Source organism: Anarhichas minor, unplaced genomic scaffold (assembly GCF_050575085.1).
Source record: "Anarhichas minor isolate MPS153535 unplaced genomic scaffold, ASM5057508v1 ptg000010l, whole genome shotgun sequence".
In the NCBI taxonomy this organism is placed as follows: Eukaryota; Metazoa; Chordata; class Actinopteri; order Perciformes; family Anarhichadidae; genus Anarhichas; species Anarhichas minor.
The window spans coordinates 1581785-1594139 of NW_027466456.1; the positions used below are offsets into that span (position 1 = coordinate 1581785).

Genomic DNA, 12355 nt, shown 5'->3' on the forward strand with positions numbered 1-12355 from the left:
GGGGGGGTGAGACCGCGACATAGAGACTTGTATGTTCATGGTGCAGAAACTATTTGGGGATGGTGTGAGGCTTTACGGTAACTCAAGAATCTGTTTAGGGACATGATAACGTCAGGGGGGGCGGGGCTTAAAAAAGGTGTGCAGCTGGAATCAGGATTAGTAGGCGAGGTTAAGACGACAACATCCGTGCACGAAGATTTAAAAACAGGGGGGGGCCAACAACACAAAGGAAAAAAAGAAAACACATGTTGGTATTGCTTGGGTTAACGTCAAGAGTTTGCATAACTGAAGCTTTCCTATTTTATGGCGCAGAAGTCCAGTGGACAGAATGCTTGTTATAATTATTTACAAAATGAGATTGACAAACCAACGATCAGATGCCTTAAAGCCTTGTTGACTCTATTTCTCCCATAGAGCTGACCCCAGCGGCTTGATTGACTTATAAAATAAAAATTCAATTTTTCAATTTTTTGTTATTTCTTTTGTTTTGTTTTTTTAAATCGGTATTGTACAAAAGCTATAGAGAATGAACAGTTTCGATCGCAGAATCTGTTTTGACTTGCAAACACCTCCCTCTCTGGGTCCGTTTTCACTCCTTAATGTCCGGGTCCTCTGGCCTCCGTGTGAGTCCGTCCGTCTGTCCGCGACGAGAGACGTTTTGGCAAATCACTGCATGTATGTGTGTTTAGAGAGAGAGGGTGACAGATGACTGTGTGTGTGTGTGTGTGTGTGTGTGAGTAGCTCCCAGAGAGTCTGTTTCTGCATAGTGATCCAGCAGACACTCACAAGAAATTTGGGGAGACAACATCCGAGGCCGACCGGAAAAAAACCCAATCAGAAGCAGCGAATCCCAGTACCCGGCCATCCCTGATAGGCTCGTTTAAAAGAGTCCAGCTCCTCCTGCAGGGGGGGGGGGGGGGGGGGACCTTCCATCACTACAGGTTCTGGTCCGTTGATGGTCCTTCTAATCCCGTGGTCTGTGTGTGTGTGTGTGTGTGTCGGAAACGGGGAGGCACTGCTCGATTCAGTCCCTCCTTGGTGGCACAGACGGAGGGAGGGAGGAAAGAGGGAGAGAAGAGGGAAGGAGGGAGCAGGTTATGTCCTGTGTAAGGCTGGGTGTGAGGCGCCACAGGGAGGAGGAGGAGGAGGAGACAGCGCAGTGGAGGGAGAACTGGATCCGTCTCAGTGATTGATATCACTCCTGCCTGGAGAGAATGGGCTCTCTCCTCTCAGGAGCAGGAGGAGGAGGAGGAGGAGAACGATGAGGCTCCTCCTGGGAGGTTGTTAGCCGGATGAGGAGGATAAGGAGGAGGAGGAGGAGAAGAAGAAGGGCTTGGCCAGGCAGGGAGATGTGCCAAACACTCTCTCTCTCACACACACACACACACACACACACACACACACACACACGCACACACTCACTCACACACACACAGGTGAGGGTTCTCCTCCTGGTCTCTCGGTGCTGGTCTGGTCTTCCTGTGTGTCTCTTCATTTCTTCCCTTTGTTGATCTGGGCGTAGAGAGGGTCCTTCCCCTTCTGTGCAAAACAAACAAACAAACACACATGAGCTTTTCTTATGAACCCGGTTGGATTTGTTAAAATGTCACATGACTAAAAGGGAGGATCCGAGTTTCTGCGTCTGATTCATTCTATTCAACCGGCTGAACTGCACGGTTTCACCTACAAGCCCAAACAAGTCTGAGATCTGCAGAAGCTCCCGTACCGGACACGACCACCAGGTGGCAGTATCGCAGTGCTTTAGAGGAGACGTCCAGTCATTTCCCTCTCCTCACGGACTAACTCACCTCTCTCTCTCTCTCTCTCTCTCTCTCACGTCTCCAAACCTTGTTCTGGTGTGTGTGTTTTCATGCAGTATTCTCTCCCACCAGGACCAGTATGCATCAGAGGTAGAGACGCCTTGAAAGACCAGTTGTGAGTCATCGTGTCTGTTGGATGGATGATGGAGTCGGCTGCAGTCACTCACAGTGGAGCCCCGTTATTATCGTACACATAATTACAGCCAGCGACTCAATCCGCCGCGCAGACAGCTTGATTGGAGGCTACTGGTCTTTGTTTTTAATATTCTGGAAGACTTTCTCTCTCTACCAGTAGCCTCCACACGAGGACAGAGACGGTACCCAAGTTTGTGCGCCGATGTGTTAAAGGTGCGACATTCTCTTCAGGGCGAAAAAACTAACGATGTTACGGTTTTAGCAATTATCATAAGAAAAGAAAAGTTTCTGCGGCCGCCGTGCGCCGCCCTCCGGATCTATTACACGACACGAGACGCGACCAGTGTTGCCAACTCCTCAGTAAGGAAAGTAGCTATTGGCTGTCCTAAAAGTCGCTAGAAGTCGCTAAATGACGTCATCGCCTAATTTGCATAATTGTAATGAGCGCTGTAGGAGAGAGGCGGGAACAGCGGCGGCTTTGCGCATGCGCGATTCATTTGCAGTCTGGACACGGAGAGTGCGGGTCTCCTCTTTCTGCAGCTGGACTGCTGCGCGAGGGGCTACTGTGAGACTAACCGCCTTTGAGTGTTTTGAGGCGGCGGAGGAGCTCACGGCAGCTCCCGCGTGCCGAATGGTACGTGCTTTCACGTCAGAGTCAAAACACCAGAAAAGTCTCCAACAACACCAGAAGAAGTAGCTAGATTTGTCGCCATGAGGGTTTGGAAAGGCGCCAGATTTAGCGAGAAAGTCGCCAAGTTGGCTACTCAACTTCCTGAATCTAGAGTCAAGAGGAACAGCTGAAAAGTGGATTTATTGATTGGCCAATCGTCAGAAAATCAATTGATTAATTATTATAATTTTTTTAATATAATTTTGATAACTAATATATATATATATATATTTGTTTTTTAGATTAAAACCTCTTTTACAATTGTTGAAGACTAAATGTCCCTTTATGGTTATTTTTCCACTATTTTCTGACATTTTCTGTATAAAACAATGAATGGATTAACGAAGGAAATAAGCGTCAGACTATCAATAATGAATAATAATGTCTGGTTGCAGCCCTGTAGAAGTTGATGGCAGTATATCTGTATTTGTGTATTGGTTGGTTGTGGTCAAAAGACACACGATAAAATCAATTCTGTTTAAACTTGCACAAATGAAGCAAGAATGCAGATCTCTCGTGGGGAAAAGAGAAGACAAGACGTAAACAATCTGCATTGGCCTTCACCTGAACAGTAAAGTTCAATTAAATATATTTTGTACTGCACCAAAATCACAAATCACACATCTGCCTCAGAGGGCTCAGAGTGGGGTTAAAGTTGGGAGGAATGCTCTGAACTGAGGCTACAGAGCTGTAACTGTCGAGGTCAGACAGTCAGCAGAAAGGAGCTGCCAGCAGCCCTGCGAGAGGTGACGAAGAGGCTGAGACAAGCAGTGACAGCCAGCACACACACACAACCCGGCAGTGTCATCCTGCATCATCTAACCAGCGCCGCTTCAGCTCCATAAAGCCGAGGAGGTGAGCGATGTGCTGGCCTAGCAGCCGCCTGAAGGCCGAAATATCTGGCCTGGCTGGTACACATGTGGACATCCATGTGTGTGTGTGTGTGTGTGTAGGCCCTGGGCAGTGGGGGGGGGGGGGGGGGGGGGGGGGGGGCGATGTGAGATTGCTCAGTGAACCGTGGATGCAGGCCATTTCACGGCTGAGACTCGGGAGCGTTCGCTGGACATGATGAGATCACCCCAGAAGAAAAAAACAACTAAAAACGCTTACACTCCCACTCGCCTGAACACATGTCCGTCTGAGGGGGGGGGGGGGGGGGGAGGCGGTATTTTTGGCTCCGATATGAGCACAGGTGGCGACAGTATCGAGCACAGGTGTGCTTATCTGGGGAGTAACTGGGCCTTTCTTTTTGCACAGGTGTGTGTGTGTGTGTGTGTGTGTGTGTGTGTGTGTGTGTGTGTTTGGGGAGTTGTCTGAAGTCGATGTGATTGAGCAAGTAAACACCATCTGGGAGCAGCGTCATTGGACCGGGACCAAAGCAGTCCACCTACTACAGAGGGGGACAACTCGCTGCTTCTGGCCATAACAGCCAGTCTGCAGCCAAACCCCCCCGACTCTACAATCCGTCCTCCCACTTAAGGCCCACCTGCTGCCCCGCAGCCTTCAGCCCGTCTGAGTGTGAGGAGGGGGGGGGGGGGGGGGGGGGAGGATGCTCAGCCACCTCTCCTCCTCGTCCTCCTCCTCTCCTGAAGTGGGGAAGGACTCTTGGGTTTCTTTAATTAATGCCAATTACGCCGGGGCAGTCATTAATCTTGGCGCGGCGGTATTAGCTGATGAAAACAAAACCATTACATTTCTCCAGCAGCCATCATTAAGGAGCCACACTCGGGAGCTGAGAGGACACCAGGTGGGGACGCAATGTCTCCCTTCTAGTTAGACTTTAATAAAGTTTTACTGACGATTGTTAATCGACCGCTAGCTACTAAAGTTAGCAGCATGGGAGCTAACAGCTAACGAACGGAGCTTCCATTCAGTTACATCACGATGCGTTCAAGCTCCCCTCAGTAGAGTTATAAGTTAATTGTGATGTGTTCAAATGTCATCTTGAAAAATTAGGTTTTTGGTGAGAAACAGTTGTTTGAGGTAAATGTTTTTACAGAAATATAAAATAGATATTAGAGAGGGAACTATGAACTATTCACTTCTCAACACTCGCTCGAAGTAGTTTATAATATATCATTAAAACTAATGTCACTTTAATTGTGTGTCTTTATGCAGATGACCACTATAGCAAAGTTAAAGGATGACATTTAGAGTTTTTAACTGTTTACACTGATTTCAGGGCGGTTGAATTGATTTTTTCGGGACGAACAGAATGAAGCCTTGTTTACTAGCTGCTATAAGTAAACAACACAACAACAAACATGATTTGTATCTGCCAATAAGGAAAAATCGACGATCGGCAATCTTAAATCTTTTTCTTTCTGCTGATCCGATCTGTGGCTCAAAACCGAGCTGCGATCCTAACTGTGCATTTTGAGATCCGTTGGACCTCAGCTCCCCTCTGTGGCGTGTGTCCCATTGTCTCCTTGAGTAGACAAACCGCATGCTCACATGTCTCTAAAAGAAAAGTCCAGCCTCCACAAGTCCTGTGAAAGTCTTCCTGTCGGATGAAGTGTTAAAGAACACACACGTCATCAGCTCCCTGAGTTTCCATAGCAGCTGCTGGTCTCTCTCCACACATTGTCAGGAGCTACGTGACATCACGCAGCACTTCACATAAAGCATACAGAGTGACATCATCTTCTTACATCGAGCTAAACATCCAAGATCAGCATATTGCACACACACCACGTCGGCAAATCCCAGGTGACGTCCTGTTCACTGAAGTGCACAGTTTCTGATTGGCTGTCACACGCTATTGGCTCTCTGAGTGGGGATGTGTGCAGGACACGCGTCACACAGACGGGACACGATGAGGACCACAAAGAACCACACACGATGAGCTCGTCACACACCGTTTCAAAAGAACTGATGCCACATGCTTACAAAACTCCAGGTGAGGCTACGGCACAAATAACCAACACACACACACACAAAAAAAACCCACAACACATGCACAATCACACACGACAAACCAAAACCACTCATGCCTTCCTTTGAGCATGCGAGACATCAGGTGAAGGAGGAACGAGGGGTGAAAGTAGTCGCTTCCTTTTGTTATCGCGTGATAAACAAGAAACACTTGACACCATGTTCAGCAAAGTTATTCATTTAAATGGTTTAAGTGCCACAGAAAAGTGAGGAAACTTTCAAAATCATAACAACTTGTTTTCTTTTTGAATTAGAAGAAAATTGCCTCTAAATTGGTTGATGGCAGTTGAGCCGTTTCTGCCAGCGGAGTTACAGATGTGGCAGTTTGTTTGACCTGCTGTCTGTGTTGTTGGAATAAAACTGATCTTCACGAAACATCACGACGTATTTTACTATTTTGTGCGACAGACTGCACTTGATATCAGACAATCAGCTGCAGCAGCAGGCGAATTTAACAGTTCTGGAAATGCAGCAAGCACAGATGAAAAACCCGTTCTGACTTTGGTGTGTTTATGACTTTTAAGTCGTAATGTAGAAACAACTTGGACGCCACAGAGAAGATGTGTCATTCTGTATTTTATTGCTTTAACAACACGGTAGCTGTTGTTCACTTGAATTTTTCCATTTGGGAACTCATTTTTCCAATTATTCCGGAGGAGTGACGTAGAGACGGCGTATACGTCTCTGGTAGAGACCTGCCAATCACCGTGTAGCCCCGCCCTAAAGCATTCCCTGCTTTATGGTCTGTTTGACTCTAAATGGACCATAATGTACTAAATGAACATCATGCTGTATTGAAGAAGACTTGAAACTAGAGATTGAGACCATAAACTCATGTTTACAATGTTTACTGAGGTAATAAATCAAGAGAGAAGTAGAGTCATTTTCTCATAGACTTCTATACAACCAGAGGAGTCGCCCCCTGGTGGACACTAGAGAGAATGCAGGCTTAAGACACTTCCTCATCGGCGTCACTCTGCAGAACCGGAGGTTGCCTCCCGCTGAAAACAGAACCTCCTGAAATGTGATCGCGACGGGTCGTTGAATGTGGGTTTTGACAGTCTCTTAGTGGTACCGGACTGTACCGGTCTACTTTCACCCCTCAGACAAAAACAATAGTGGAGGAAAAGATGAAAAAAAAGAAAAGATGCAGCACACGGAGAGCGATCAGCTTGATTAATGTAAGTGGGAGGTACAACAGTCAACCAGAAGAACAGATAAGGGCAGGGGGGTGCAGTAGGAGGAGTTGGTGGGGGCAGGAGGAGAGGCATCGATACCTACCCTGCCCTGCTGCTATCTAGCTCCCAGCCTCTGGATTGGCCTGGTCTGGGCTGGGCTCTGCTGTCTCGCTGGGGCAGGGCGACCCAGAACCACACGCCTAGAGAGGGGAAGAGAAAGGGGGGAGGAAAGGAAGAGAAAAGTGTGGGAGGAGGAGTTGATGGAGGGGAGAATAAGAGAAGGGGGAAAAAAGGGACAGAAGAAGAATACATCTGAAAGAAGGACTCAGTGGAGACTACAAGAGAGGACGTAAACAGGAAGTAAAAGGTGTCAATACTCTGAAGGAGGAATAAGGACACTTTGAAAAGAGAAACCCACACACACACACACGCACACTCAGAGTTGTATATCATAAAAGCCTTCATTCTATTGATTTATCTTCTTCTTGTTTTTTTGTTAAAACCACTTCTGCTCTTCACACCTTGCAGAGAGTGGGAGGCTGTTTTTCTGCCTTTGCTCCATCTTTCCCGTCTTTCTTTTGTAACCTTTTCGCTCAGCCGCCGTCACCGATGAACATGTTCTCTTGGTTGTGAAAAGCAACTGTGTGTCATTCAGAGCCTGGTGACATTTTCAGACATTTCTTTTTTTTTTTTTTTTTCAATAATAGCTGGATTGGGGGCATAAAACTAATGTTTCACGGCTGGAGAGCGGGGGAGCGAAAGAAAGAAACACAAAAAGAGAGAAAGAGAAAAACATGTCGAGGAAAGAACTGCTTGTTTCCTGGAAGGTCACTCCTCCTACACTTTGGTCGAAGGCAGAGAGAGTTTCTCCGCCCTCCCTAAAAACCTCTTTATCCTCTCATCTTCCCTTCATTTCCCTCTCTTGGATCAAGGTGCTGCTCCTTAAAATAAATATGAATCCCCCCTAGGAAGAAGAGTCGGGGCGTTCTTCCTCCCCCCGTCTGTCCGTGTAGAAGTGATGTATGGACGCTTCCTGGCTCGTATTAATAACAGCTTAACGATGTCTCTGACAATCGCGCCAGCTAATTTAACGCGGTGTTGACCACGCACACGCCGAAACCACATACTTATGCAGGCACGCAGAAACACACACTTCATGTGCACATTCATTCACACACACACACACACACACACACACACACACACACACACACACACACACACACACACACACACACACACACACACTAAGGGACACACAACAGCATCGGCCCCCTAATCAGCCAGAGTGATTACCTGGCCCGCCAACACCGCTACAAAGGCTATTTATCAGCAGATCTCAACACGCCGCGCAGGTTATAGCAGCATAAGGAGTGAGTTATTAAAGGCACACACACACTTGACTTACTCCTCTTCTACCGTCCTCACACACACACACACACACACACACACACACTTACAGTGTCTTCCTCTCCACTGCGGATCGGGCTGCCTTCTGCCTCCCCGAACGAGTCGTCTGTGGGCGGGTCTGTGGCGTCGGTGGGGGGGTCACTGACGTGGGAGGCTGAGGACTTGGAGGGGGAGCTCTGCCTAGGAGCCGGGGTGGGAGCTGCAAAAGGTGTGTGTGGGGGGGGGGGGGGGGGAGACAAGCCAAGTCAGACAAAAAAGAGCGCAGAGAGCGACGGACAAAAGAAGGGCGCAGGCCAACGTGAATGGACGGAGCTCTCACGTGAGTTGGTGGACGGCGTCGTGGAGGTCACCGGTGTCAGGTTCATCTGAGAGATGTCAAAGTCGTCACAGTCGTCCGTGTCCTGGGCGGTGCCCACGCGGCTGAAGTAACTGCTGAATGCCTCGGAGGTTCCCGATAAGCCGGGCTGCTCGCCCTTCTTCGCCGGCATGGCCGGAGGCTTTGCCAGCTGGAAATCCTGAAGAAGAGGCAGAAGTTGGTGAGGAAGGCTCGCCAGTAAAAACTGGGCAGTGACCGATTTGACTTTTCCCCCCAAAAACCGATATCTGGGCTTTATCAGTGTTTAAATCATAAGCTGTGTGCCTCACTGTGTGGAAGTGACTGGGATCATTCTGTTAATGTCTCTAGTTCATGACCGGTCGGGGACCTATATTGCTCCCCATCTCTCTCCCCTCGTTCCCTGTCGCCGATCTATTTACAATATTCTTTATTGTCAACAGTAATGAAATGATTAAGACAGGACGTACCGAAAGCCACAAAATAGGAACAAATAGAGACACATAAACAACAACCCGGATGAGTTTACAAAAAGTGGTGTTGTATTTGTTCCCATCAGACTTATAGAGCTGCAGGGACGACGTGTTTCTGCAGACCAACCCAGAAGTTAGCATCGCTCCGGTTCCCTCATCTCATTTAGACACTGCCTTCTTTAAGATACGTAAAACCTTTAAATACAAGAGACTGACACATTTTATGTTGTAGAACAAAACATTAAAATCTCTCAAGCTTGTGTTAACCACAGACTTTATCTCAGACTTCTAACAACACAACCCACTGACTATAAAACGAGGGAAGTGCAAACATGCTGACTCATTTCTGGGTTTTAGGACTCATTCCTGCACTCTGTTACTCTTAATCATCCCTCTTTCAGGTATATTGCTCTTGCATCATGACCAAACGTCTCATCACACCTCTCCCCACCTTGAACATCTCCTTGCCCATCTTCCTCGCCCTCTCCCCGTGCTGCGGACTCGACGACGCCGAGGGGGAGGCGGCCGACGCGCCTGGGTGGCTCTCGCTGCCCGGAGTCATCGCCGTGACGGGGGCGAGGGCCTGGAACATGGCGGGCAACCCCACGGGTTGGGCGGGGAGGTAGGCTGTGGGGGGGAAGGCTCCGGCTGCCATGGCTGCCCACTGCTGCTGCGTGGCGGGGAAGATGTTGGCCTGGCCCCAGATGAGAGGCTGGCCGCCCGGACCAAGAGGAGACTGGACCCCGAAGGCCAGCGGCGTCTGGGCGGCGAACGCCTGCTGGGACCAGTGGCCGGGGGGTACGGCTCCCATCGTCACATAACCTGGTGGAGAGTAAACAGTTTCAGGTTAACCTCTGAACCCAAAGCAGCTCATTTTTCTCTCAGTGGCCTTGTTCTTAACTGCGATATAGAAGTCCTGCACCTCTATGGAAACAGCATCATCAGCATAACAATCATGGCTAAAAGCTGAAATGAAAGAAATGTCTTTTGTGCAGTACAACACAGTTACAACGCCATAAATCATCATAAAGAAGAAAACAATTTGAATTTTCTTGATAATTTATTTTAGAAAATAGAAAAACAATGGAATCTGTATATTAAACATTTCTCCAAGTTGCCACAAGTGTTACCAATGTTGAAAAGAAAATGAAGGCTCTATTTAAATCTTTACAACATTTTTACAACATCTACTTAAGATCTGTCCTGTCCTCTCTGTTCCGTGTTCAGCAGCCTGCAGTCCAGTCGCAGTCCAGAGAAGCGCAGAATGTAATGTTTTTTACAGGATCTGGTTAAAATTAAAGGTTCATTCAGGGTGAGATTTTAAATGAGACGTGTAGAGTTAAATGTTTTTGATATAATATCACAATTTAAAGCTTTGTTACGGTTGCTTTTTCTGCCGGAAGCGCTCATCGTACATGATGTGTTTAAGGACCGTCGGAAAGGTAAAAATGTGACAATATTTATGTTTTTTACAGCTTCTGGCTTGGATAAATGGTGTACTTTGGGCAATTGTTTAAAGAAAACGTGCTTGTCAACCAAGGCCGGCAGCTTTGGGGTTCAGAAACATATAGAAAATGTTAGTATTTCATAAAATCTTAGAGAAGAAAGTGATTCAAATACCCACCGTGCATATGCATATTATCCACACAAACCCAGAGAGTGCTGCCCTACTTCTGCCTGCAGCTAATGCGGTGTCTCCTGATGGTCACGGTGAACTATTATAATTACCTCCAGAATGAGGGAGAGTCATTATGAAAAGCCCGACACGCGCTCATTAAAATCACTGAAACTCATCAGCAGGAGCTCTTTCTATCACGCAGGAGCTCGTCTCCCGTCTCTGCTCTCCTGTCGTTACCTACGGTGGAGGAAGTTGACATTTAACCCCGGCCGCCCTCCCCACGCTGACGCATGCAGAGAGCCGGGGAGACGAGAGGTGAGGAGGGGAGTAAAGCAGGAGATCCAGTACACACCGACGTCTAATTCACTGTGCATACCAAGGAGCCTTCACTGCCATCATCTCAGCGTGTTTCATTACTTCCCTCTGACCACCACAGTTGCCTCAGCCACAGGTAAATCAGCAGCATCTGAGGCCGCAAGCTAATGATGCATTTTATATTCAACACACAACCAACACCACCGTTTCTTCTCTTTCCCCCCTCATCTACATTTCAATCCTATTCCGTCTCCCTCTATTTATTTCAAACCCTCCCTCCTTCTCCTCGTCTGTCTCCTCTACCTCCAACTCCCCCTTCATCTCCTTTCTCGACGCCCTCTCTCTCTCTCTCTCTTCTCTCACTCTCTCCCGCTGCGTTTCTTCCCCCTACGCTTGTAGCAGCGGGTGTATTTAAGCTTCAAAATGAACAAGGTCCTACCTGAGGGCACAGACGCAGGATTGAAGGGAGCATACAGTTCCGTGGGAGGCTGCAGGCCCAGCGAGGGGTCGAGAATGTTGGCTGGAGAGGCGGGGGTCTGTGCAGGTTGTGGATTCAGGAAGAAACACACATCATCATCATCATCATCATCGGCAATACAGTTTGGATTTTCTAAGATGTAGAACACAAACTGTGCATGTAGGAGAGTTGGGCTTTTGGAGCAGAATAACTATTCGATAAGAGAGAATGTGGAGAAACCACAGAAGAAGAACAGGAGTAGAACTCATTAGGAGCGTTAGGTTTTAGCAAATGTTTTCTATTTTGGTTCGTCATTTTCATCAGGAAAAGCAGACAGCAGTCAGCTTCATTTGGTTTCTGTCGAGTTTGAATGAAGTGTGTTTGACGAGGCTCCGCCGCGGCACACGGTAGAAGTTTGCCTACAGTTCTGCCAGAGTTTATTTCAACCTAAACCATAATCTTGTACTAAATCTAACCAAGTAGGTTTGTTGCCTAAATCTGTCAGAAAACCCTGAAAGGCAGACTTCTCCGTCTCCCAGCGCTTGTGACGGTAAAATATATTCTTTTGAAGACAAAACAATAGTCGCAGAAACTATTCAAATATTATAAAATCATGACCCATCCCTCGTGTGCAGGACAGCTACTCACCGATGGAGAGGTGATGTCAGGAGGTGTGGACATGTCTCCAAAAATCTCGAACTGGTTGATATTCTGAGAACAAGAGAAACTACCAGTCAGGTACAACAACAATAATGTTATATATATATATGTATATATATTTATATATTATCTGGGTCGGTTTGCATTCCAGTGCAACATGCAGCACACAACGCATGCGACACGACACTAGCTTGGTATGTTGGTACATGTGGTACCTACCTGAACACTGTGGCAGCAACACAGAAGAAAAAGAAGAAGGTAACGATGGAGAGATGGGATAATGAGATGAAATGAGTGATTATGATGACATACCTACCAAGAGTTATCACAATCTTCCACTGAAAAACACAC

The 12355-nt window shown here is 47.4% G+C and overlaps 1 protein-coding gene across 1 annotated transcript in view; it reads right to left on the minus strand.

Moving 5' to 3' along the window:
• Nucleotides 1–6848: 6848 nt before the first annotated feature.
• dab1a (DAB adaptor protein 1a) overlaps nt 6849–12355 on the minus strand; it is a 48872-nt gene continuing 43365 nt past the window's right edge. Inside the window, exons 10-15 of the mRNA XM_076088535.1 lie at nt 11993–12055; nt 11327–11423; nt 9406–9776; nt 8467–8662; nt 8198–8346; nt 6849–6937 (exon numbers count right to left, since the gene is read on the minus strand). Coding sequence (XP_075944650.1) covers nt 6857–6937; nt 8198–8346; nt 8467–8662; nt 9406–9776; nt 11327–11423; nt 11993–12055 — 957 coding nt within the window. The 3' untranslated portion in view covers nt 6849–6856. The remainder of the gene's footprint in view (nt 6938–8197; nt 8347–8466; nt 8663–9405; nt 9777–11326; nt 11424–11992; nt 12056–12355) is intronic.